The 26,376-nt window shown below is 39.0% G+C and overlaps 1 protein-coding gene across 6 annotated transcripts in view; it reads right to left on the reverse strand.

Moving 5' to 3' along the window:
• SH3D19 (SH3 domain containing 19) overlaps nucleotides 1–26,376 on the reverse strand; it is an 83,090-nt gene that overhangs the window by 18,436 nt on the left and 38,278 nt on the right. For 2 of the 6 annotated variants that reach the window (XM_017736764.1, XM_017736762.1), the window contains 7 exons: nucleotides 25,362–25,402; nucleotides 18,327–18,369; nucleotides 16,950–17,097; nucleotides 16,513–16,714; nucleotides 14,900–15,889; nucleotides 3,493–3,600; nucleotides 4–39 (listed from right to left, as the gene is read on the reverse strand). In XM_017736764.1, coding sequence (XP_017592253.1) covers nucleotides 4–39; nucleotides 3,493–3,600; nucleotides 14,900–15,889; nucleotides 16,513–16,714; nucleotides 16,950–17,097; nucleotides 18,327–18,369; nucleotides 25,362–25,402 — 1,568 coding nt within the window. Of the gene's footprint in view, nucleotides 1–3; nucleotides 40–3,492; nucleotides 3,601–14,899; nucleotides 15,893–16,512; nucleotides 16,715–16,949; nucleotides 17,098–18,326; nucleotides 18,370–19,273; nucleotides 19,315–22,849; nucleotides 22,966–25,361; nucleotides 25,403–26,376 lie in introns of all 6 variants that reach the window. The other 4 variants (XM_017736763.1, XM_017736761.1, XM_017736766.1 and 1 more) reach the window with 3 other exon arrangements.

Consider the following 26,376-nt stretch of genomic DNA (forward strand, 5'->3'; position numbering starts at 1 on the left):
CAGGAAGTGGTGGAGGGCTATGTGGGGTGTCATTTAAAGCTGTAAAATCCAAAAAAAATTCCAAATTAAAGTCTAATTAATACCTTCCTTATGTGGATCAACAATAGGTAAAGGAATCCACCTCGGTTTGGGGCATTTTTTGTGTGAATGCAATTTCCTTCCTCAAAGCCAGAGCAGCCAAAGGGAATAACCACTTAAAGAACAGCAAAGAGAAAAGGGACATGAAGGGAACATGGTTAACTCTGAGGCTGAGTTAGGAGTATTTCCCATCCTGCATAACGGATCTTCACTTTTTACTCTCAGGACACCAGCAAGTCATTTCAGAGTTTCAGGGTTTCAGCTGCAATACTTGGTGATAAAATATTAGATGAGTAGAAGACTTTCTCCCCCTGGGAATGTCAGATTCATTACGGGATACCCTGAAACACCATCACCACATTTCTAAACTAGCTCACTTTTTTTTTCAGCTGTCAGCTCCTGGAATATCCTTCAGGCTGGAAAACAGCTGAGGGTTATTTCAAGTAACCCTGAAAGATCAGGAGACTTGGATGGAAGAATCTCCAGAAAGGTAAAGGCAAGAAAATAAATTATTGCCTGCTACAAACTTCAGGATGACAGAAAACAGAGATGGAAGTTCCCAGGTAGTCTTTAGGGAGCTAAGCAAGTTTAGGACATGGAAGAGGAAACAGTACAGATCTGACTAAGGAAGAGTGATGATGTCCCCACATTCAATAAAGACTAGAAAACCCTTGTAAATGTATGACATTTGCTTTCAATATCTCTGCTTTTGAAACCTGGCAAGCACTTGGACAGGTTTTGCCAGCATATTTACCAAATACTTTGTCTTTATATATTGGAACCTTGTCATCTACTTTACAATCTGCTTGTATATCAAGAAAATTCATTTCACAGAGAGAACTACAGACACTTAAGCTCCTCTGACTTCCATCTGAACTTGGAATTACATAAAAATATGTGTAGACAGCCTGGACATTTATAGACTGATAACAAAAAGAAGAGGAGAGATGCTATCCAAAACAGAACTTTCAGTTGCTCATTTAATGAAAACTACTCCCAACAAAGAAACAGCAGGAGAAGTGTTGTTTATTTTAAACATAGGAAGGAGAAGTGTTGTTTATTTTAAACACCTTTGTTGCGTTACTATTATGTAAAACACTGCTGTGATGTTTAAAAATGGATCAGTACACTGGATCAGTTCAATTCTTAGGAGAAGGTCACAGTTTTGCTTGCAGTGACCAGGCATGGGGGAAAAAAGTTAGGAAGTTCATCACTTTTCTAAGCATCTGTGATGGATGAAAGTAAAAACAATACCTGGCAGTAATTCCAAAAGAAATCTTCTCTTATCACATCTTATAAAAAGTATGAGACATTTATTTACCACTTTAAATCTTGCTACACAGATGGCCTAATTTCCTCTCCCTTAGTCTTTTTAAGGTCAAAATTAAAGGAACTAGAGGAACAACAACAACAAAAAAATCCCCAAAAACTAGAAGGCAGGTGTTATTTTCAGTGATTTCTAAGTGTACTAACTGAAGTGGAAGTTTAATGCTTCCTTTCTGTTGCATCTCAACAAAAGTGCTAATCCCAATTGAAAACTTCACTGGAGTTTAAATTCTTAAGCATCCAGTTCTGTCCCCTTTTTGGTAGTGCTGGCTGGGCTGTTTTTGGGCCTTTTTTTGTGTGTTTTTGGGTTTTTAAATTTGTGTTACTTTTTTTTGTTTGTTCATTGTGGTTTTTCTTTTTAGCTTTTGCTGGTTCCTGACAGAATTTATCTCCCTCCATAAACAAGATGGTGAAAGACCCCTGGTCTTTCTGAGATTATGTGGCCCCTTTACAATGTAAATCCTACTATATCCATTTACACCTTGGCCCAGTTGTACTTCTCTTTTAACAGGTTACATTTCTGCAGCAGCTCCTATTTGACAAAAGGCTACTTGGCTTTCTTGGAATCTGCTTCTGTTCCTCGCTATCCCATTAATCTTCCAACCACTGATTCCCATAAGGCAGGCAGTCCTTCAGAACCTCCTGCTGCTGGTAGCTAAGTACAGGACCGGCAGTCCTTTGTGGAAAGTTCAATTACCACTAGAGAGCAGCAAGGGACCAGTTAGCTGCAAGTTCAAAAAGGGAATCCATCTCAGGAAAAAAAAAAAGGAAAAGAAAAAAATGTCAGGTAGTTGGTTGGTTTTTTTGTTTCATTTTATTTTTAACTGTAATTAAAATTTCCTTTATAGAGAAGAACTATGTCATGGTTTCTTTACAGTAGTTCATAAACATATTCTTCCAACTGAAAAAACCTTTTATTTATAATCAGGTATTAACAGAAAGACCTTTTCTCACAGCTTTATCTTCAGTCTTCTCTGCATTTTTAATCATTTCCACTGCATTTGTGACATATGCAGGGGAAAAGAAAATGCAGTATTTTAACACTGGGTTGGTGACGGGGGAGAGTGGAAATAATGAGTGAAACTCCTAGGAGAAATGCCACCTGGACATATAGTTACTACAAGTTGACTGTATACCCAGTAAGTGTGGCAAAACACGATTTTGAAACATGAGTTTTAAGAGCTATCTTGTGACATTTTTCTCTAAGCTTTGAGGATCAAAGATAAGGCCAAACAGAATTCTGTAAGTATGCACTCCAGCATACAAAGACCAACACAAAGACCTTGTGGCTTTCTGATAAATTTCCACTCTGAAGACACAGTCAGTGTCATTTGTAAAGCTGTAAAGGATTAGAGGTGGAAGGCTGTAGGAATACAGTAACTCTCAGAAAACTGTAGTCAAGACCTTGACATAAAATTGAACACATCAGGTTTTTGCATCCCAGTTCTCACATGCCTTTTTTTATTCCCTCAAACTGCTACCTAAACATTCTTGCTTAAATGGCCACAGATTCCTAAACTAAAAAGGATCAAGGGAACTTGATTTAAACTGTGAAAACTATGCTAAACATCTCAACCAAGCTGTGTTTGAAGGAAAGTTTAATGCACCAATGTTGTTCCTTTGACAGGGAAGCTTGGGAGCAGCACTAAAATTACCTCAGCTGAGGTCAGCACCAAAGTCAATTTGGCAAAAGGTACAGCTCCAGGATACGGTTTAGCAGAAAAAACAAGCTTGCTTCTGCTGCAAGGGTCTCTCTCCTCCAAGTCTTCCTTTCCAGCCTTTAGATCTGCCTCATACATAGTTTCACCTCCGCTATGCATCAGCTCCATCAGGTTTGAGAGACATCAAACTCAAGGGAGGGAGCCCAGTGAGGCAGCTGGGCAACAGGCAGAGGGGAAATATGACGCTCATCTACCTCTCCCTCCCACCACAGCCCTTAGGGTGGCTCCTCTGTCTTGTCAAACTGTACCACGGGATTCCTTTGGCAGCTAATATTAGCTAGCAAACAGCATGTCAATTATTAAATATTAGGTGCCAATTGAAATGGTTTTCTAACACATTCTTCAGACGTTTAGGAGAAGAGCTTACATTTCCCGGGTTTAGCTGGGATTCGGATCACAGTGGGTTTCCGAGCTAAAGCTGGTTGAGCCGTCTGTTCCTTGGCAGGTTCATTTTTGGTAAGGAACTGAAACGGATCTAAAAGGAGGAAAAAACCCAACATCTTTAATACTTATTTGTTGAACACAAATCTTACCAAGTATTGCTTTCATTTTTAAGGATATTTATGTTTCACACCCAATACAGTAATAAAAAAAAAAGAGGGATCAGGCTGATGCAACTAGTATACCCAACTCTTTGTAAATAACAGGTCTTCTTTGTACACCTGCATTCACAGGTGCCTTAACAGAAACATGCTCCAGATACCTTCTGGGATTATAAGAGCCACTGAACAAGAGGAACTGCATTGACACTTGATAATAGGGACCTGAAATCAGAATGGCTTTAGGAAAATGTTTACAAAGCAGTTGATCTAATGCACTGACATAGCTGTGAACACATTCACTGAAAAGTTTAAATCAATACAATCTTGCCAAAGCTAAACAACCATCACTGCAGCAGATAAAACACCTACTGAAACATACATTTAAATACTACTGATTACAAAATATCTTTGCTGTAGAACAACTAATTCTCTTGAAGATTCTGCCTCATTTTGTTATAAACATGGTGACATGGAGGGAACTGGTTCAGACCAAGGTCTGGAAGTTGTGCCTGAGCTCTGTCCCTGCCTGTATCACTCATTCTTCTACCAGCCTGCCCCATCATTCCACTGCTAAGACAGGAGCAATGTTTCCTGTGCTTCATTACCTTAAACACTGGTCTCTTATTAACAGGCATGGGAACATCGGTGCATGTAGAAGGCAGCTGTAAAAATACTTGTACGTAAATAAAAACCAAATTAACGTGTTCTTTCTCAAGTACACCTCCACGTCAAAGAGCAATACTTCTCTCTTGTTAACAACTGCTACTTCTTTCTCTGACATTATCAAATTCTGCAGTAGAATGGCAATGCTTAACAGTATCATAAAAGTGTACAGTAGAAACTGGAGAAGGACTCTGGATGATAAATTCTCCATGACACATATTCATAGCCACAACAACCGAGTCTGATCTCCTCTGCTGGCCTTTTCAGATACGTAGCTCAATGAGATGTTATTTATGGAGTGCCACAGTCTAAAGAGGAAGTATGCAGGGCATCTCTTTGAATTCTTCATGACTATTATAAAAGCATACCCTTTCCCCAAACTACTACCACACTTCCTGACAAAGTTAGAAAAATCTGTATTTGATAAAGTTTTATCTTCAACACTTAGAAAAAACAGTTATGTCATATGAAGTCATGATTTCTTATGGACAATTTTGAACAATCCAATCCAATCCAAGCAAGACACTACAAATCTGTGCCTGGCAATTCACATAAAATTTAAGAAAATCCAGAAATGCAGTATTTATTTATGAACAACCTCATGCCCTCCTGCATGCACATGACTCGGTACTCGGTGGCCACAGCTCCCCCTTGCCGGTGCTTCTACCATCAGCCCCTTCTGGCAGTGCCCCCAGCTCCTGCTGCCAGCGTGCAGCTGTCACAGCAACAGGGACAACATGCCACAGGGCCCATGCATGTTCACCCTGCTCAGATGTCCACCTTGCTCAGATGTCCACCTCCCACTAGTCCCTTGCTTAAGGCTTTCTCCATGGGCAGATCCATCCCATACGGATGTGTGCTGTGTGGATTTGTGCCATGGCCTCTCTTAAAGCCAACCTGCCTACAGGCTCCCCAGAAACCCACCTGGGTACCTTCAGATCGCATTTTAATCAGGAATCAAGCAAATCAATTCCTTCTGTCAGGCTGCTCATACAACAGCTGCGAGCATACACTTCAGGTACAAAGGATCCTGGCAGGTCAACAATTTATCTACAGATAAAGGTATACAGGCTACAGTTAAAAATAAACTCTGTTAGCATCTAGACAAAAGATGGCTCCATCACATTGTGCCCAAAGATTTCCAGTGCATCCGGAAATTAGGTACAGGCAACCCACAATGCTTTAGAATGTAAGGGTGAAACTTAATATTTTGTTCAAGTTATGGATTAGTACTAGAGGCTAGAGGGTTTAGGTCTCTTCAATGAAAGCTGCATCACAGCAAGAGTTTTTGTAGAGGACTTCAAAACACAGACCACAAGTGGGGTGGAGGCATTCTGGAAGTACAGACATCACAAGAAACCAAAATCCCACCACTGGAGCAAGCCTGCAATATTCTTTTACTCTTTTATACCTCCATCTGCTAGCCACAGTGCTAACACTTGAACTGCATTAAAAAAACTTGAGGATTTATCAAATCTTAATTTTTGTGCTGGTGTTCAGAGTGACTTTAAGTGGAGCTGAAAAAAAACCCCCTCAAACTGGGCTTAGTTCTCTCTTTTAGTCATCTGGCAACTCTACATCAGTTTTGAGGAGTGACCCTGGTGAGGCAGCAAGGCCTCAAAGCTGCATTGGCCTGTTGGGAAGCGGGAGACACAGGACGAGCAGAGGAAAGGTGAGCAGGGCTAAGTCATGGGCTCCTTGACACAGCATGACCATAAGGAACACTCTGGCACACAGAGCACCTCTCAGGGTAAGGTTCTGAAGAGGTGAAGGAAGTTCTGCATGAAAAATGAGGAAACAATTTTCCAAAGCCTCCATCTTATGAAAATATAGACATTGTGAGACCAAGTGGAAATGCTCTGAACACTCAAAACAATCACAGTTCTGTACTCTCGTAAATTTAAAGGAGATTTAAAATTGTAAAAAATTGCTGTTTGTCAGCTGTTAATCACTGCTATGCATAGAAACAGTTTTCTTGACCATTCAGCAGCTGGCAGAGTTCTCTACATCAATACGTCTGACAATTTTTAAGTCTGAGAAAAGCAATTTCTAAGGCCGAGAAAACCATTTGATGAATGTTAGTTTTCCACTCATTATCTTATGTTCAATTATACTGTTGTCACCTCATAATTAGTTTAAAACTCATTACCTTGTTTGTGTTATTCCATTCCCCAGTGCTGGGCTTGCAGCAGAAATTGGCTGAGAAAACGACTGTGCTGCTTTGTGCAATGGGACTGACAACATATCAAATTTTTATGTTGTTTAACAACAACTGGGCATCGTTTGAGGATAATTCATGGAGGTGTGAAAACAGAATTGTTAATATACTCATTTAAAGCTTCTCAGCTCAAGGAAATTAATCTGCAAGTAATTTTTCATAACACATATCAGACTTCTACTGATTTTTTTTATTGAAGTTTTACAGCGATGCTTAAAGTCTGTGTCTTCCTTAGTCTCATTTTTCTAGAGCTTCTGTTTCAAAGGTTTATGTGATAACATATATTAGTGTGCTTGTTTGCAGGAAAGACAAATGAAAGCCATATATTCAAATATACCATACATAATCTCCTTTCTTGTAACAGTTTTGGAGAAACAACCTTTCAGCCCCCCCCATTCTCATACACCACCCTTGCTTAAAAATGAGGAGGTTACAGAAGAAGCAGTAGGTTTTGCCCATGCAAGAAGGACAAATGGGTATCTTCCTGAAATATTTATTGGTAGTCTTTAAGTGGTAAGAGATACCTCAGCAGCAGTAACGGGAATCTCCAAACAAATAGTAAGTGGAAAGCTAAAAGCCCAGACTAGTACTATCTGTTGTGAAGATGCTCGGTCCTGCAAGAAGTACTCAGTACACAGGAGAACAATGGTGTGGATGCTGATATTACGACACTTGTCACTACAGAAGTATGCAACTGTGTCTACTTTCAAAGTTTAATTTAAAAGCCTAAATCAGCTGTTAAAGGCAACACTGACACATTCTCTTCACACACAACAGTATTGTTACCAGAGTCTTCCAGGAACTGAGAACAGGAACAGACCTCATCAACAAATGGTTTTATTAAAACCTAGCCCTGTGAAAGCACTCTGGTGTTTATGGAAGCATAATCAACGCATACTTGGGGGAACATTCTCAACAACAGGCCCCTCCTAGTAATATAGCCAGAGATTCAATGGAAACCTGACAGGTAACACTCCAAAGAATGAGGTTCATGATCAAGAAACACTGTGAAATGCCACAATCGAAAGTCTGATGTTCATTCAGACATTTTAAATCTCAACCTATTTACAACTATAAAGAGATGTATTAGACAGGTATCATATCTAAATTCCAGCATCAGTGATTTTACCAATCTGCTTTCCACCGTATTTTTCATCAAGAAAATTAACAGTTCACTGTATTCAGAAATGGATTTCTGACACAGAGAGAATAATATGGACTACACCACCTTTCACAAAATACGCAATTTACAGCTCCCTCTGCATGGAACGTTGCCATGATCTCATCTTGACTGTAACCTTTAACAGACTGGAAAATAAAAAAATAAAAATAATTTAAAAAAAGAGAGAATGAGACGCAGGTTCTTTCAGCATCTGATCTGTGCATAACCTGAAAGTAAGTTCAGGTGACACTCAGGCTTCTCACTATTCTCTTAATGCTAGGAGACTAGACCAGCTCATTCAAATAAAAGGAATGCAGTATTATTTGCGAGGAGACTTAGTACTGCTTCAGACTTAAAACTGGAGGAGAGGCAAGCAGATCTGCTTTGCAGAAAGAGCCTAGCCATCAGTGCCACCAAAGTGCACAAAGAATTAATATATAGAGTTTTTTATTCTCTGGAAAGTATAGAAAAAAATTTGCCAAGACATGCCACAGAAGACTTGACTTAAATGTACTTGTTGAAAACTACAGGAATACAACTTGCACATATAGAGAGATATAGATGGACCTTTTCCGAGCTTTCAGCACTTCTCTCTCAAAGTGTGGGAGTGCCCACACTTTGTACCTGTGTGTATCTAAAAGCATAACCATTTGGTTCATAGTTCATCTGTACTAGTAAGGGTGATGGAAATTACACTGCTGTTGGCACACAGCAGCATGAGCTATTATGGGAGAGTTTGGAGGCTACTCCTCTACCACCAATCTAGTTTGTTAGCTGAAGTAAGACTGGGATAGTCCAAATTGCAAGAGCCTTCAGGAGATCTCTAATCAAACCTCCTGCCCAGACCAGGTCAGCTGTGAGGGCATGTTGCTAGAAATTGGTTGCGTAACCTGGTCTGACTTCAAAAATTGGATGCCGGAGGGTATTTGGACACAGAATGGGTGACAAAGAAAATATACCCCCAAATTACCCTGAAGATTAAGAAACATGGCTTTGTCCATTCTTGCCAGGTGAATGAATGATTTTTTATTGCCAAGAGATTCAAGTGCCCCAAAACAGGCAAGCTGGAAATTTCCAAAGCAGGTAATGGAAAGCAGTTGGATATACAAAATCTTTTTTTTTTAAATTGAAAATATGAAGGACAAGGTAATTTATAATGTTGTTTAAAATACCATCTACTCACTTTCAAGAATCTCACATGCTTTCAGCAAAGGAAAAAAAAAGGTTTTTCTATAAAGATTTTCTTTTAAATAAGCATTTTGTTGTTATTTGACAAACTTTCTGAACAAAGGATATCTGCATTTTAAGTATTGCAAGATAAACAGATTTAATCATCAGAGACGACAGATCTTATTAAGAACATTATTACTTGTGTGTTACTTCACAGCATCTACAGACCTGGAATTCAAAACCAAACTAATTTGCATTTGACAGCCTAAAGGGCTACTCATCTATTATGTAACAATGATTTAAAAACCTTATTTGTTTCCTGAGCCTAGGTATAAGACCCCCTCCTGGGCCAACTTTCAAGGTCCTTGAAGGCTCCAATTTATACCCACTAAGTAAGCATCTGTAGTGACTGAAGAGTTGGATGGATGGATGCTTGTTATCACTTTTGCTGGAGACTGCCGACCTTGCAGCAGAAACAACAGGACACAGCACAGCCCCCAACCTCCAAAACTCCACAAGAGCATGTCTTCAGGTAAAACTGTTTTTACAGGGGTTTATGCCAATGAGGAGATTAAAATGGATGAGACAGCTCATTCTTTTCTGGGGGTGATAATTTGTCAGTAAGTAAAAGAGGAGACTGGTGTCTTGAAAATAACCACAATAAGAGTCATCAGAAACACAGCTGAACCTTAAGAAAAGCTGAATGATTTTGAAGATATGTCTGGACTAATCTACCAGTTAGAAGTATTTCTGTCTTTTCTCCTTTCCTTCCCTTTTTTCTTTTCTTTTTTTCTTCTCCTTTTCCTTTTCTTTTCTTTTCTGAGGAAGCAATTAAAATCAAGCAGCTGGGCAATATGCCCACTGCAGACAAATCTGCAGTTACTCAAGCAGCAGTTTTTCTGAATTGTCTATAATGTCACACAAATGCCACCATTCACGCCATAAGAAGCAACAATACCCATAAATGGATAGCAGCACTGGTTTGGTTGGGTTTTTTCCCAGCGGACTACAGATAAAGTAGTTTGACAGACAGACAGATAGATAAGACAATTAAGAAGTGCAGTAGTCGTACTACTGTTCGACCTGAATGTAATGAAGATATTGAAATGTGAGCTGTCTCCTGCTGGTAAGGTAAGGTAATCTCTGAACTACTTTTCAAAGCATCTGGTTTAAATTGAGTTCTACTATGTCAGGCACAGAGCAGCGAATTATATGCTGTTTCAGAGAGAAGGAAGAAGAGAGAAGGAAGAAGAGCTCCCCACATGCGAAAAGGAATACAAACATTGTAGCAAGATCACCCCCAAGTTTTAATTTAAGTGTGTGCTGTGAATGCACCATTACCTGATTTTCTTTGTCCTAAACATACATTCTCACAACATTTAGCAAACAGGCACACAACATGCTTTGACATAGCAACTAATACAAGTCACAGGTAAAACCATGCGTGTTCTGAAGCTGTGATATTTACACAAACTTGCACTACGATTTAATTTCCAAGCCATTGTAAAAATGGGTAATAGAGAATTGAGCCCACCTGATAGATTACCAAAACTTTTAACCTTCAGGAACTGCACAAATCCCTGTTATCATAGAAGAAATGCAGAAGTATCCCAGATGATCCAAAATATCACAACTATCATCAAAGCATTAGAACCTCAAGGTGCAGAGTCTCAAACAGATGCCTTCATGTTCTAAATGACTGACTTAAATAGAAGTAATTTCATTAGTATACAAACAGCTTTGAACATTAGCCTTTGAGTCCAAAATTATGGCACTTAAAACTGGCATCAGTTTTGGCTGATGACATAGCAGTTCTACAGATTTGTCATTCCTGACTTCTCCTTCCTGGCACTTCCCTTGGGCTAGCATCATGAGTTGGCTGCAAGATTCTGTCACAGTTCACCTCTGAATTTTGCAGCTGTTGAGCTTCCAAAGCTCTCATAGACTTCAACTCTCTGACTGGATGTTGAAAGCTTTAAAAGAAATCTCAGTATCCAGAGTCTCTATTTGCACGAGAACAATTCCCCTCTTCATACAGGTTGGACAAGGATAAAATCATTGATGTTTGGATAAGGGCAAATTCACTCAGGTAATGGCTGTGCCATTGGAGATGCTGTCAAACACTGACAAAACTCATGGGATTGCTTGAGGTAAACTTGAAAGAGAATCATTCAGATAGTTTTGGTAGTTAAACTACCAGTTAAACACTGACATTTAAACTGGTGAAACGAAACTGGTTTGTTGCCATCACTGTTGACCTCAGCATATATACAGTATTCAAGTATCTTTCACTGTGGAGGTCGTAGCCTTCTGTTAGAGGAAGCTGATGTCCTTCATCAGTGAATTAAATTGCTGTGGAGACTCTGAACTTCGTTTTGCCTGTTTCACCTTTTCATTCATATGCTCACTTCAACTTCTGCCTTCTGTGCCCTCCTCATCATCCACTGAAAACTTTCCCTTCTTCCTTTCACAGCAGGAGTCAGCAGCAGCAGGGATTGATCCCCAGTTCTGTTTACATTGGCCTAACACACTGGTGCCGTATCAGACAAAAGGAAGCTCTGGCAATGCTGCAATATGCGATGTAACACTGCTCTCTGACAAACAAGGTGTTGGTGCTTGGTTTCCAATGCCACTGCATAAAGCCTTCTCCCTTTCCTAGGGTTGCCATAACAACAAGCAGAGCACTGTCATTTTGCTAAGTAATGACAATGACAAATATTTAAGAAATGCAAAGCTCTGTGGAACTGGGAGCAAGATTAGAGCTTCTCTTCCTGCCTTCACAAAACATTTTACCATGGATTCATCTTGTAAATCCTAAGCTGTTCCTATGGGAACATGAGAAATAGCTAGTGTTAGTGCTCTGTGTTGCCTCATTTTCAGAGAGCCAGTGTTGTTCTTGTGGATGCTCCGTCAAGACATTGCACAGTATTAGTTATCCAGGGTACAGAATATGATCTTGAGCTTAAAAATGCCAGCAAAAATCTGGAATTAATCCTAATTTTACAGTGTAATAAAGTGGTGATACTGCTATACCTTCTTCTCTTTAGTAGGCAAGAAGTGATGGCAGCAAAGATGACATTTTATTGAACGAATAAAATGACAGACAAGTGACTTAAGAAGTCAGGAAGCTGCTATCTGAATAATTCCTCTGTTTACCATGAGAATGGAAAGCATTTTCTTCTTAATTAAATGAAGAATAACACCTAGGGCACCAACCAGAAAGAGTAAGAATGACATTCTTCTCACTTCAGCATGGAAATTGTTTTTCTCAGGTGATTTTAATTTGTGATCATTCAACCTCTGATTTAATGGAAGAATTAATGTTATTTAATTTTCCCAGGTTGGGGGCAAGTCTGTTTTTTAGTGTACATAGCCAAAATATGATTCTCCTTTTTATGCTTTTTCAAAATGTAAATACTCTCTTTTCTTGCCTGCTACTTAGAACAGGTACACTTTCCTTCTCTTTGTTACATCAATTTATCAAAATAAAATGGCTGAAACTACGAAAGTTTTACTCTATATGGCTTTTCTTCTAAAACCATCCACATGTACAGTGTCTGTTCCATGACTCCAGTCTCCAGACACAATGATCATGCCTCTGTTCCCACCTAGACACCATCGGCCATACATTTCCTTGACATAAGTACAAAACACCTCTCCAGTCACCCTGTACTCCTGCCTCCTTTCAGTCTTGGTAATATTTTTGCAGTGTTCCTGGAATCTGTCAGCCCAAGAAAAAATGGACTTGTATCCATGTGGAGATAACCACCTCTCCTGCAGGATCTTTTGTTGCCTTATTTTCACCGCTTTTATAAGCTTCCCTGAGAACTGCATGTCTGTACGTACCAATCTTAACAATTTAAAACTTTAAGAGAACTTTCTACGTCTGCCTTGGGGCTTTTATGACAATACAGAGGAGAAACAATAACAAATTGGAACCTCATCTAACAATGTAATTCTTGAACTGTGAAGAAATTGCATTTGTTGACAATCATTAATATTGATTTACTGTGACAACTACACAGCATCTACACTTCTCTTTTCTGAAAGTTAAGATGATAAATGATGTGTGGAGGGTTAACCCTGGCTGGATGTCAGGTGCCCCCCAAAGCTACTCTATCACTCCACTCCTCCAATGAAGAAGAAGAGAAAATGTAACAAAATGCTCTTGGTCGTGGAGATAAGAGCTGGGAGAGATCACTCACCAGCTGTCGTCATGGCAAAACAGACTTGACTTGGGGAAACATTATTTGACTTTATTACCAATCAAATCAGAGAAGGGTAATGAGAAATAAATCCAAATCTTTAAAACATTTACTCCCACCCCTCCCTTCTTTCCAGTCTCAACTTCACTTGCCATTTTCTCACCTCCTCACTGAAGCAGCACAGAGGGATGAAAATGGGGGCTGTGGTCAGTTCATCACATGTTGTCTCTGCTGCTCCTTCCTCATCCGGGGACGACTGATGCCTTAAGGTTTGACTCATATATTTTTCAAATCTTGTACTGCCTAGTGTGTAGCTCTGAAGTTTCGTGTGGCCTGTTAGCTGCTGCTCTCTCATGCTGGTTAGACATAACAAACCTGTCTAGGTTTGCACTTCAAGGACACCAGGCCCCAAAATGTGTAAACTAAAGCCTAGAAGGGGGGGTGTAAACTTGAGGTGTACACCCTGGGCAGTCAAAAGGCTACACCCAAGATGGACCCTGGGTCACAGGTTCTTCACACTTTTATAAGTTTGGTCCATTTGCATACCAGGGTCAATTCTCCAATTATTACATCAGTTAATGATGTAATTACCCCAAGTTTGTCCCTCCTCTTCAGAGGCTTTTAGTTTACACATTTTGGGGCCTGGGACAATTGAGGTGTCCTTGAAGAGCAAACCTAGAGAGACTTTGTTATGTCTAAGCAGCATGAGAGAACAGCAGCTAACAGGCCACACGAAACTTCAGAGTTACACACTAGGCAGTACAGGATTTGAAAAATAAAAAAGTTAAAACCTAAGGCATCAGGACTTCCCACACTCTTCCCCTGTTTCAGCATGGGACCCCTCCCACCTGTCAGATATGGGGGAAGCTTCTGCCAGCTTCTCAGAAAAGCCACCCCTGTAGGCCCCCCAGTACCAAAACCATGCAAACCCAGCAGATGAGGTTAAAAAAAAAATTAAAAGTAATAAAAATTAAAAATTAATGCTAGTCCCTTAAACAAGCATTTTGTTTGACACACCCTCTGCTTTAAAACAGAACACTCCCTGGATTCCAATGGGGCTAAATCAGGACATACTTGAATATTAAGAGGCCAAAACCAATTGCTATAAAATGTAATGACAGCCCAATACCCACCTGTGTCTTAGACTACTTAAAACAGTACTAAAAAAAACTGACACTAAGTGCCTAATAGTATCAAGCAAGGTTTATGAAAGGAATGTAGCTTTAGTAATTGATCTATCCACATGAAATAATTATTTTCATTTATTAAAAAAACTCTGAAGCTGAAGTTGTGTTACAAGCACGCAGTCACGTGACAAGACGAGACAGAAAGATGGGACAAAGAAAATAAGTAGGCATTGGTGAGATGAACAGACTACCCCAGTATGTTTGATCAGGAGTGCTCCTACATGCCACAAACACTGCTCCTTCTTCAGACGACTAGGTTTCCACTACAGAACTTAAGGCACTCTATAAATAAATTAGTCACATTATATGGTGAGACACAAGCTGTCCTGAGTTCCCCAGAGAGAACTGCAACACATTCTGGAGGTGACATCTAGCATATAACATCAAGTCTTTTATCATTATTTTAGTAATCATGTAATATATCCAGCAGACAAGGTCTGAGATTTATATAGCCTTGAAACCTCCTGAATCTCAAAATCCATGTAATTTCCCAGTGATCTTGACACAATAGAAAACCAAAAGTTTCTTACACACACATAAACCCTGACAAGACAGGTAGGCATAACTTACACAGGATACACCTGCAAAGAATAACAATAGTGACAGTTTAAAAAATTTTCTTCTTACCTGTTGCTGCTTCAGAACTGATGCTATCTTTAACTACACAAGCTGGACTTAGGGGCAAAACATCATCATCAAAACTGATCAGATCTCCTTCCACATCTAGTTTATTTTGCAAAGCAGGTGCTGACGAGTTGGTTGCAGGTGACAATTCCCCCAGAGACTTTAAAACTTTTTCTTGGGCAGATACAGAAGGCCGTGGAGGAGCAACAACCGGTTTTAGTGAGGCCAAAGAAAGGGCAGGATTTTCTGGGTAACATGACTTTTTAGGAACAAGAGGCCTTGGAGCAGGAACAGGAAATCTCTTTTGTCCATCACTGTTTTCTGCAACTGATCCGCTCCTTGCATCAAGAAAATCACTACTGCTACTTTTAACAAGGCCTGGTTTTGGCTTCTTTGGCAGTTCAGGTTTGGTTACAACATTGCTCCCAACTAATTCAGGCTGAGGCTGCAATTCCTTGGAAGGTGTTGATTTGCTTTCAGTCCATGCATCCCAGTCTTCTGAAATTCTGCCTACCCCTGGCTTCGGAGCAACTATTGGCTTCTTTGTAGTAACAGATCTTGGGACGAATGAACGAGGGGCAATTTCTGGCTTTTTTGATAATCCTGAGGTATCATTAGTTCCTTGGGGTTCAAAAACTTTGATCATTGAAACAATACTATTTTGGCTCCTTTCTGTACTCATGCTGTCCATCACCAAGTGATTGTCTAGTAAGCTGTCATCTAGAAGAGGTGACTGCTGAATTGAAAGTTGCTGCTGTTTTGCAGTAGACTGGTTCACTTCTCCACTGTCTGTCTTACTTTCAGTACTTTTGACCACAGGTCTGAGATTGCTTCTTGATCTTGGCTTTGGCACGGGACATATCACAGCATTGGGATTTTCTTGGCACCTCTGACCTTCAGGATTTTCAAAGACTATTAAAGGATTCTCATTTTCTGCAGGAGACTTACTCAGAAGAGATGAAGGAGGCCTAGGAGGTTTAAGAGGACTCTGCCCTGCTAATAGAAAAGAAAAGGTTTTACTTATCTATTCCAGAACATTTAATTTGTGTTATTTTTTGACAGCCATCAGGATGGTAAACATGATGGCTTTCATTGAGAACTCTCCTGGTGGCTGTAAAAATACACTTCTGTTCCTAAAAAGAACATCTAAAAAGATGAATGGAAAAATATACAAACTTTAGGAATAAGCTGAAGATTGCTGAAATGCATGGTATCTACAAGCTGAGTTCAAAGCTTTCTGTTAACTTGCAGCATTGAGAGGCATGCAAACAGAATCCATACCAAAGAAGAGTACAGTAGCATCCCCAGCTCGGTTTGTACACTTTTCAGTCTGAATGTATGATATGCTGCTATTTTGATAAGATATCTGAACTCCTCTGGCCCCAAAGTTCTGATTATCATTATGGCTGAATTGAACAAAACTTTCAAGATTTACTTACAGTCTGAATGCAATGATAGCTTTTCAGAAGAAAGGACTTTCACAGAAATTTACAGTAGTAATAATTCACAGAAATTTAACTGTTATTCATATTAAATGCTGCACAGACCAACAATAAAGTACATCTTCAGGAGACAGAGTAAGGTTTTCATCAAGGAGAAATCCAAAACAGCCTCACCTCGACAGCCTGCAGCTTCCCAGTGTGTAGGCACACTAGTTTTTACATTACTTCCTGGCAAAGCATTGATTAGTTCCTCTGGAAAGTCAGTTTGTGTTGCAGAAGTAGTGGTATGTCTAGGAGCAGCAGCATTATTGTTATTTGTTGTATTGACTTGCACTTGATTGATTTCTTTTATCACCTGCTCGTACGATGGCGGAAGCTACAAAATAAGAGAGATAAATATTCAGGTACATCCAGATACAATACTTTAAAAAAAAAAAAAAGTGGCATATAAATTAAGAAATACTAAACTAACATATACCGAGGAAGAGAACACCGTCATAGCCTTCTATTCAATGTGATGAAAGTCTGAGCAAGCCAAAACTGTTCCTTTCTAACCTAATGAGCTTTTTACCTTTGTAAATCAAACATGCCTCATGTAAATTCATGCTCACCTCAGCTGGAAGATGCTCATTTCTCCTCCACTGAGCATGAGATGAAGCAGAAGGGAATCCTAATCCTTGAGGAGTAACAGGACTTGCACCTGGAAACCAGGAGGATGGGGGGAGGGGTTCAGCAGCAACTATTGTAATTTCAGGACGCCTGGAAATGAAGGCAAAGGGGAATAATTACCTAAAACATTTAAAAATAGTTCTTTTAAGTATAACAGTTCAAGATTTTCCCAGAATGGGAAATCAAAATAGATCAGGTCTTTTTGATTTAACCAAAGGTGTCTTTCCATGATTTCAAAGGAACTTACCTGACCTTTCTAACAAACACTTAGGCTTCCATTCAAAGCACCTAATTAAATGCCTCAGCCAAAAAGTAGGTTTATTGTCTTCAGTGAAATAATTTACATGTTTAAAGTAGCTAAATACAAGTGTAACTCCATTAGATGGCAGAAGTCTTAGTCTTCACAGGATAAACAGAACTAATAATGTGTTTGCCCTTGCCCTGCTACAATCTGAAAGCAGTAGGGTAATTAAAACTGCTTCTTGGCTGGATACCTAAAAATCTGTGTATCCTCAGACCTCATGAGAAACCTTCCAGGGTGCTAAAGTGGGGCAGAACAAGCCTCACAAAGTCTTTGGGACAGGGCCTATGTGCTTCCATCATCCAGTACTACAGGGACTTCCGTGACAGTGAAGGACCCACAGGTAGCACTCCTGGTTTATTACTGTGCCAGCTATTTCAGAGCATCAGCTGCAGGGCTGGCCCATGCTCCCAGGCCATGGTCCCTGGAGCACCACAGATCCATCCAGAATCTCACACAACACTTTGAAAAGGGACTTTTGTGAGTAGATAAAGCATTTGCTTACAGAATCTTCTGTCTGCTGACAGAAATAGAGCTGCAGAAGCATAATTTCTAAAACTATTTTAAAAACAATTTAAAAAAAGAGGGGTACAGTTCCTTCACATCTAAAATAATGGCAGACTCAGTTCACCAGCCATCCAGGTTGGTGACCTCCTTTCTCAATACCCTTTGAGAAACTGAAAGGAGGCTTGAAAGTGTGCTTATTTTCATTGTGAAGTGATCCCGTACATAGATGTCAGGAAAATAAAACAGCTCTGCAGAGGTTTGATGGTTGGTTGCATTCCCTTTTTGAGGACACATACAAAAGTTGATGAGAGAATTCCTCAAACTCTTAACCTATTGCACTTTAAAAATCAAAGTATTTCTATTTTTTTCCAAGTCTGCTTTAAACATACGAAGGATAGAGAGAAGGAAAAAAAAAGAAATTAGAGGAGAAAGACATAAAAAGTAATACTGTGAAACAATCCAACAAGTTTTACAGTAACATCTAATTGCAATATAAATAGCAGCATCATACCTTCTATCCCTCTGTTGATCACTATGGCCAGAGGTCCGAGAAGCTATTTGAAGAAAAGAAACGGAAGTTTTGAAGAGGTTAAAATATACTGTCACACCAATATGAGGATAATAGCAGAGCCCTTACCAATCCACTATCAATGAAATGGAGAACATAGAGTATCTGATCCTAAATCCCAGATTTTAAGACTGGCCAAGTTTAAAAAAAATTATTTGTATTAAATATGACAAGTTTTAAAAATATTCAGAGTGCAGTTTCATAATAATTTTAAGTCTCTCTGTGTCCAAGTTACCACCAAGAGAGATGGTCCTGTCCCCTGTCTTCTTTGTTCCCACACCTTCCTATATTCTGCATTGTGGGGACCCTAGAGTTGAAACTTCTTCTCCTTTCATTAAAACAATACAGGAATTAAACAAAAAGAAGCGTTAAACATATCTGGCTTTTCCTTTTGATGAATGATTTCTGAGATGTGCTCTTTAATCTTATTTAATGTCTCTTTCTGTTTGTTTTATAGAAGGGAAAGGTACTAAGGCACAGAACCTAAAAAGATATTTCACCCTCCTTCATGGAAAAAGAAAATATTAAACGTTCCCAGCTAGATATTTGCTAAAGTTTAAATCTTTTGTGGATTAAGAGTCAGAAACATTTCTTTTCTTTTTTTTTCAAACCATGTGTTTCAAGGTACATAAAATAAGCAAATCCTGACCTCTTCACTTTTCTGATTTTGTCATATTTACATTCAAATAATTTTTTTCAATGGCCACATTGTATTTCCATTTGGATTTCTTTAGAGAGAAAAACAAATTATCCAAGGGAAAAAATTTTTTGCATAGCAAGTGCAATTTCAGGAAGTGGTAGCATCTAATTGTGCAACATCACAGCATCATTAGCCGAAATCAGCAAAGCATACTTGATTGAAGAGTCGCAGAGTGTTGTGTCAGACATACCTCTTCGACAGGGCATTTTGGATGTGCACTATTCATGAGTGCTAGAGGAAAAAAAGAAGGGGTTACAGAAGACAAAGAGGAGGTGAAGGAGAACAAACCAAGGCTTCAGAGTGCCAGAAGCCATGATCAAATGGGTTAGTCATGCAAGGATAGTGCATGTGTCAGTGTTGTAAGGAGAAAACTGTAATGTCTATTCACAATATAGTGTCTTAAAATATTAAAATAAAAGTACACTTTATTTCTAGTCACATGCTGATTTTAACAGCGGCTGTTCAGAAGTTTTCCTTGCAATAAATTAACCATGAAGAATATAACTATAACATGGAAGTGTCCACTGTATGGCTCAACAAGGAACCACCATGGGAATGAGGAGAGGGAAATCAAATCTCTTTGAATGCTTTTTCTAGTTTAAAATTTGGGTTCATTTGGGTCTGCCTTTTCTCCCTTCCAAAAATAATGAGTTACATTGAGAACTTGATATAGGTGCAAAGAAGTTGGGATCCCATAATTTATACCCTCACCTACCACAGAGGTATGGGCGGGCAGGTTGATCCCAGTAACAGGCACACCTCAAAGCTTTGGGCATGATTTCACATTTAAATCAGTTCCGTAAAAATTGTTTGACTAAGTAAATAAACACCTTGCCTTCACTTTCTTCTCCAGAGATCGCAACACAGCACTGATTTAACACACGCGCTAGAGGAGAAAAACCCCAAACTGAGTCAAACCAATCAAAACCAAGATTACTTTTGCAAAGACGATGGAAGAAGGTGTTCTCTTGGTAAACGTATTCAACACAACTGCTTGGGTTATAGCCAAATACCAATGATAAAGGCAGGAGAAACAAAAGCTAATTAATGAGGCACGTAAAACTGAATCGATAAACCTGTTGCCTTACTTCACTATTTCTTCATTTTTAGATAAATTCTACAAGCTATTTCCTCCTGTGAGACTCTAAATGTGCTTCTATTTATCAAAGTTATTAAAACAAACAGGAAAAACCTAAAAAAAGCCTGAAAGACCTTTTTCCTTTCTTAACATAGGCAAAAAAACCCCAGCGAGGTATCTATGTAATCCATCAAGCTCCAAAGTTTAAGTAAACAAATAAGCTCTCTTGAAAACAACACATTTAAAGTATTTATACAAAACTAACTTTACCAGTCGATATATATATAAACATGTCTCTTTAAAAGGACTAATGTCCAAGCCATTTCAGAATGAAATGAGTACATTTCAGAATGTACTCATTTTTCGGGAAAAAAAAAAAAATCTCTCAGGCATTTATGGAATCAAGTTACTTCCATGTGTATAAACATTTAATATAAACATTTATTTTTTAATGACACTGACAAAGGTCTTCCCTTCTTCTGTCAACATCTCCTCTATTTTTGCTGTCACATTTTTTTACAACCACACTTTTAGAACATATTTTGTTTTGGAAGCTCTTAAGAGCACAGTAGAAACAGAGGTGAAAGCTACTGCATCTTCTGCTCTCAGGTATTCCACAAATGCTAGGGAAAAGAGAATATAAACTTTCTAAATAATCCTTGTCCCCAGACTTGCACAGCTTTTATTCCTTCACCATTTCAAATAAATACGTTTAAATTAAAAAGTGCATGAAAAAAGACATGATTTGTTAAAATATAGTACACACCTGACTTAAAAAAAACACAAGAAAAAAATCTGCAGCCATTTTTCTGGCCTTGTGGTCTTTTGATCCTTTAAGTCCATTCTTCATTCCCTTTGTAGACTGCCTTGAAAAAGCATACTATTAATTTTTCCCTCAGATTTCAAATTATGACAGTTTTAAGATTTAAAAAACCCCTCTTCCATCATGGGAGTAAATGGAAATGTATTTCAGTGCTAGTTTATACACTAACAGCTGAAAACAGTTGGTTTCTCAACTTCAACAAGAAATGCTCAGGGTGAGAATCACTAACATTTCCAGAAGCTTATGCTTAGGGGTATTTAAGTAAAACAAGCAAAGTAGCTTCAAAAGGGGTAGGAGAGGAAACTCAGTGCACAAAACCCTCACTTTTTAATCTTATAACTTTATTGGTCTTGTGAGGGGCAGGGGGGGGAATCAAATCAACTCCTACAATTGTTGGTATTTATTTCTGTTAGTGTCAATGAGGCATCTAAATGTGTTTAACCTAGTATAGCATAAAGGATTAATGGTGATACTGTAAATAGAGGGCAGCTCAGTGACTTATAGATTCCTCTTTTGTACAGATTTCTCAGAAGAACTATTTAGTGGGCTTTTTACAATTATTTTTAAATGTGCACAGGCCCAGGGTACTCTATTTGTGCTGCATACTTATGTTTAAATTTTTTTCTGCTGCTGTTCCTTCTCTGGGTCCTACTTTTCAAGTGTACTTAATACGTTATTTGTATTTGAAATACATACAGTTTATGGTGCAGGGGACATTTTAAGCTATGGGATCAAAATGCCTGTGTAAGTACAACAACTATTATATCACAAACCCATAAACTTTGATGCTACAGACAAGCTGGCGGCAACAGAAGTCTGACATGCAGATTTGAGCCTTTGGAAGAGAGCTGGGATAGAAATTACAGTCTTTCAGGCAACCTTTTAAGGCAATACAAAGACAACTGAAGATAATTCAAGGATCTGCTCAGAGATAAATAAGGTTCTGTTGTGAGCACTGAGGGCCTCCACAATGTACAAACTGCGTAACTATTTCCACGCTTCCATTAGCAAATCTGTAAGAAATACTGAACAGTTTTGTTGTTGCAGAGTGTTTAAAAAGCAAGTTTAATTTTGCATTAAAGATTGGAAAGATAGCCTCTAATAGGCCAAGCCTTTCTACAACAAGGACGTGTGCTAATATTTAAAAACACACCTTCTTTCAATGCTTTCTAAAACCAGGCTAGACACTCTACAAAAACTATGAAATATGGAGACTATTAAGACTGAGAAGTTATTTGTTTCACTATATAGATGCCTAGGAATAAAGGTTATTCATTACAGTTCTCAAGAAAAGCCTCAAGGGTGGGCAAACACTCCCTCCCTTACCTACAAAGTGATGCAGTTCAAAGAACTGACAGAACGGTCCCATGAAAGAGGCCACGATTGCGGTCTTTGCAATATCAAAGGTGCTACATGACTGAGGTCCTTCTTCAGGGAACACTAAAATAATCAGATAATCCTCAAACCAACATCAGAAAAAAGAGCCTTGATTTCACCCAACATCTGATTAGACTATTTCTGTAGATGTGGAGGTTCAAACTAACTCGGAATTTTTAATGTATCTCTGAAGAGAGTTTTCTCCCAAACTGTTTCTTGGCACAAGGGGGAGGTCTTGCTCCTTTTCTGGTTCTGTTACCAGGCACTTCAGGGAAATACCAGGTTGTCTGACATTACAGCTGGGCTGATTTAACGCTTGAATGTAGCTAAAGAGATGGTGATGCCCAATTCCCCTTCCAAACATGGATTTTTGATCCCCTTGAATGAACGTTAGCACTCATGTGACCCCACAGCGAGTTCACAGTGATAAAAAAATAACCACTGTCTGTACAGTTTTTGTCTCAGTTTACCTCCCTGAACGTGCTCACCTTGGGCTCAGACCACCAGCAGCACAGGGCAAGGAACATGCCACCCCCAACAGCAGTCTCTTTCCTGCCTCTGTTTCCTGGCTCCAGTGCTTCTTCGTACAACTTCAGGGAGAGAACTGATAAAAAAATAACCTCGGGCAGTAACAGGGATTCCTCTTCCCACCCCCAGGGTAGTCCTTTACACCCTTTTCACAGCTGATCTGTTAGGCACCACAGAGGCTGCCACTGCTGCTGAATAAGATCTTCATAACTACACCCTTAGAGTAAGCCTGTAGTTTTAATCAAATTTGACAATCATGATTTATGAAGGCACTTCACTCCTTCCTACACCTTTCCTTGGGCTGTATGTTCCTGCCTCTGCACCATTCCCTGCATTATGCCAGCCCAAATGTTTGTGCAGATGGGGAAGAGAATGAGGTCATGGAATTGATCTGGTTGGGAAAAAGTGGGAGCCAAAAGAACCTAGGAAGTCCCCAAGCAAAACAAACAAAATTAAAAACAAACAAAACCCACAGCCAAAAATGGCTGCAAAACTGCCAAATGGAAAGCCACAGCCTCAGAGTGTATACAAGCTGTTACACATCCTTCCTTCAGCCATGTATTTGCTTAGGACAGAAGGAGAACAGAGCAAGCCCACACATTCTTCCAACATTTTAGGGTAAGAGACTTGCTTCTGTAGCCCTGCTCCCTAACAATACCCTGGTCTGGAAGAGTGGAGAAGCGAGCGAAAACATTGTTCCCTTTTGTCTCACTGGTGCAGCATCTGGCTTGCCTCTTTCTACTTTCTTTGGCATTCTTCTGCATGTTGCTGTGCTGGCATCAATGGAAATAGTTTCCCTGATTTCAGTGGGAGCTGGCTAAGAGTGATGTGTCCAGGCCTGAGACCATCATTAAAGATCCTGGGGTAACTTTTTAAGAGTTGAGATCAAAAGATTACTCCTGAGCAGATCTCATGTTCACATGCTTGCTTCCTTCAAGTTACATTGGGCTCACTTTTCTGAACCCTATGGAGCAGTCAAACAACTGAAAATGACACCGTCTTTCTATCCGGAGCTGTGGTCAGGGTGACAAAGGAAAATAAACCCTCTTTGGCCACAAGACAGGGTGAAACTTATCAAAACAAAGTGATACATACCATCGTCCTCAGGTGGGTAAGTTGAAACCCTGTACATACTTACCATGTTTCATGAAAATTTGAGAATAAGAGCCCAGAGAATCTGGGATTAAGAAAGACAGGTTTCTAACTCTGTTAGGGAAATACACTTGTCCAGAGAATACCATACTTTTTCCAGGTTAATGGCAAGGGGAGTTAGGAATATTCAGCATCCATTTTAATATAGGTTGATCCTAACAGCACTGGGTACTGGCATACAAAGAACTACAGTTTCATATACAGTGCCTTGCTATGTACATGGTTATTATTTTGCTAGCTTATTATCTGAATAATTCACATGGTACTTATATTTCATCATAGTTATTCACATGTTAATATTAGTAAGTAAATAACATAAGCCATAGCTTCTTGACTAGATTTTTACGTGATTATGCCTCAAAACAAAGAATCACTTGCTACTACATTTTCAAAAAACAGATATCGAATGCTTAGTGATCTCTTAGATGATTTCTCAGTTTGGCAAGGTACTGGGGCTTAGGGTGTGTAAATCAATTCTGACTCCACCACAAAAGGCCCTCTGTGATCTGGTGCTCTCTGTTTTCCAGTTTCCATCTGTGGCAGCAACAGCACAAATGAAGTGTTGCATTTTAACTACCGTATCATGCAGACTTGCTCTGAGTAAAGCTTTCATGACGCCCTTTCACTACCTCCAATCTAATCCACACTAATGAGTCCCTGACTAATAGGTCCAGGAAAAACAAATCAGTACTACACACACTCATTTATTTTTCCCCATAGCAGAATCCTGAGGGTTGTTTCATTAATATGAAATTAAAGTCATGGGCAGAAAGGAAATAAAACTGAAAAATGGAAGAAAGTGACAGCATAAAATACTTTGAAAGATGCATCTGAAGAAATTCTCTGCCTGGAAACATCATGAGCAGGGAAAGGGGAAAAGGGCTTGAAAGCTGAAATCAGGGAAGAAGAGTTTGGACTTTCATTCAAGATTAATAAACAATCTTTTATTTCCCAAAACAAGCCCAGTATATGAGTCTAATTCTGTTCCCAGTACAGTGAAAAACCAGTTGCTGCAGATTTCTACTAAAATAAAACAATCTTCTATTTTGTCAAATGAACTAAAAATTGGGCATGTCTAACCCAAGCTCTTCAGAGGTGGATCACATCTGTGCACAGATGCATTAATGCATAAGTAAGAAAGTATTAGTAACTGGACAGAAGGAACAAAAAGCTGGTCTAAAAAGAGAGAAATTACAGCCCCTCCGCTTACTGCTTACTTACAGCTACTTTGTTTTCACATACCAAGTTGAACAGTTACTAAAAATAAAGATGTAGCAATATTACAATATTACAGTTCTCAAAAAGGAAAAGTAAACTTACATCTCTTGATTGCTGCTCTTATGGATGACAACGGTCCTTGGCTTATTGAAGAAAAAAGTATTAAAACGTGGTTAATGTCTCAAAGAGAAAACAATTAAGTAACATAATGCAAAAATTCCCCATATATTGTAAAGGGTTTGCAAGCCCATTTTTTTCCCTTACGTTGTTATCGTACAGAAATTTGTGCAAAACTCCTGGACTATACAACCATACCCAACCCCTTCTAATGAAAACCAGGATACAGCTTGGCTTCAAGACTCTGCAAAGATAGAAAACCAATTATTAAATCCATTATTTCTCTCAATCCTGTCTTGAAGTTCACATTCTGTCTCATGTGGGTGTGCATATTCGCAGATTATAAGCATTTAAAGACTTAACCTTCTCGTAAATAAATAAAACTTACACAGTGAAGTAAAAACCTACAACCCTTTTGCTAAATATTGTTAACAATTACTTAACAACTTGTCTTCCCTTCCAGTTGAGATAACATTTTTCAGTAGTAACTTGGTGGGTGGGGTTAGGAAGACAACATGACCAAATATTTGTTGATACACAGGACAGAAAAATGTTTCTTTTTGCCAACTCATCTGTTTTCTTAGTAAGACTAAGGTTTCTGATGCCTCTCTTCTGAATGCCTTATTTAACACATACAGCAGCCCCTACTATTTTTGCAGGTAAAAATCAAATCTAATTTGGGATTATCACTTTTGGAAATGCTGCAACTTGAAAAACATGGTATTAATAATCTTCCACTTTGTGCTAAGATACAGAGGAATTAAGACAACACAGACAAACAAAACAACCAATCAGTTCAGATAAGGGGTTTTTCTCTTTTTTCTCCTTTAAACGCCAGAAATAAAGAATATCTATTGGTGAGAAGCCTCTGGAATGCTGAATAGACATTTTAAAGGCTGAAATAAACTGTATCTGGTTCAAATTAATACGGTATCTTAACAACAAGACAAAGGTATACTAATCAAGCCTTTTCCAGAAACCTTCCAGCACCAGACACCAT

Source organism: Corvus brachyrhynchos, unplaced genomic scaffold (assembly GCF_000691975.1).
Source record: "Corvus brachyrhynchos isolate BGI_N302 unplaced genomic scaffold, ASM69197v1 scaffold175, whole genome shotgun sequence".
Taxonomy (NCBI): Eukaryota; Metazoa; Chordata; class Aves; order Passeriformes; family Corvidae; genus Corvus; species Corvus brachyrhynchos.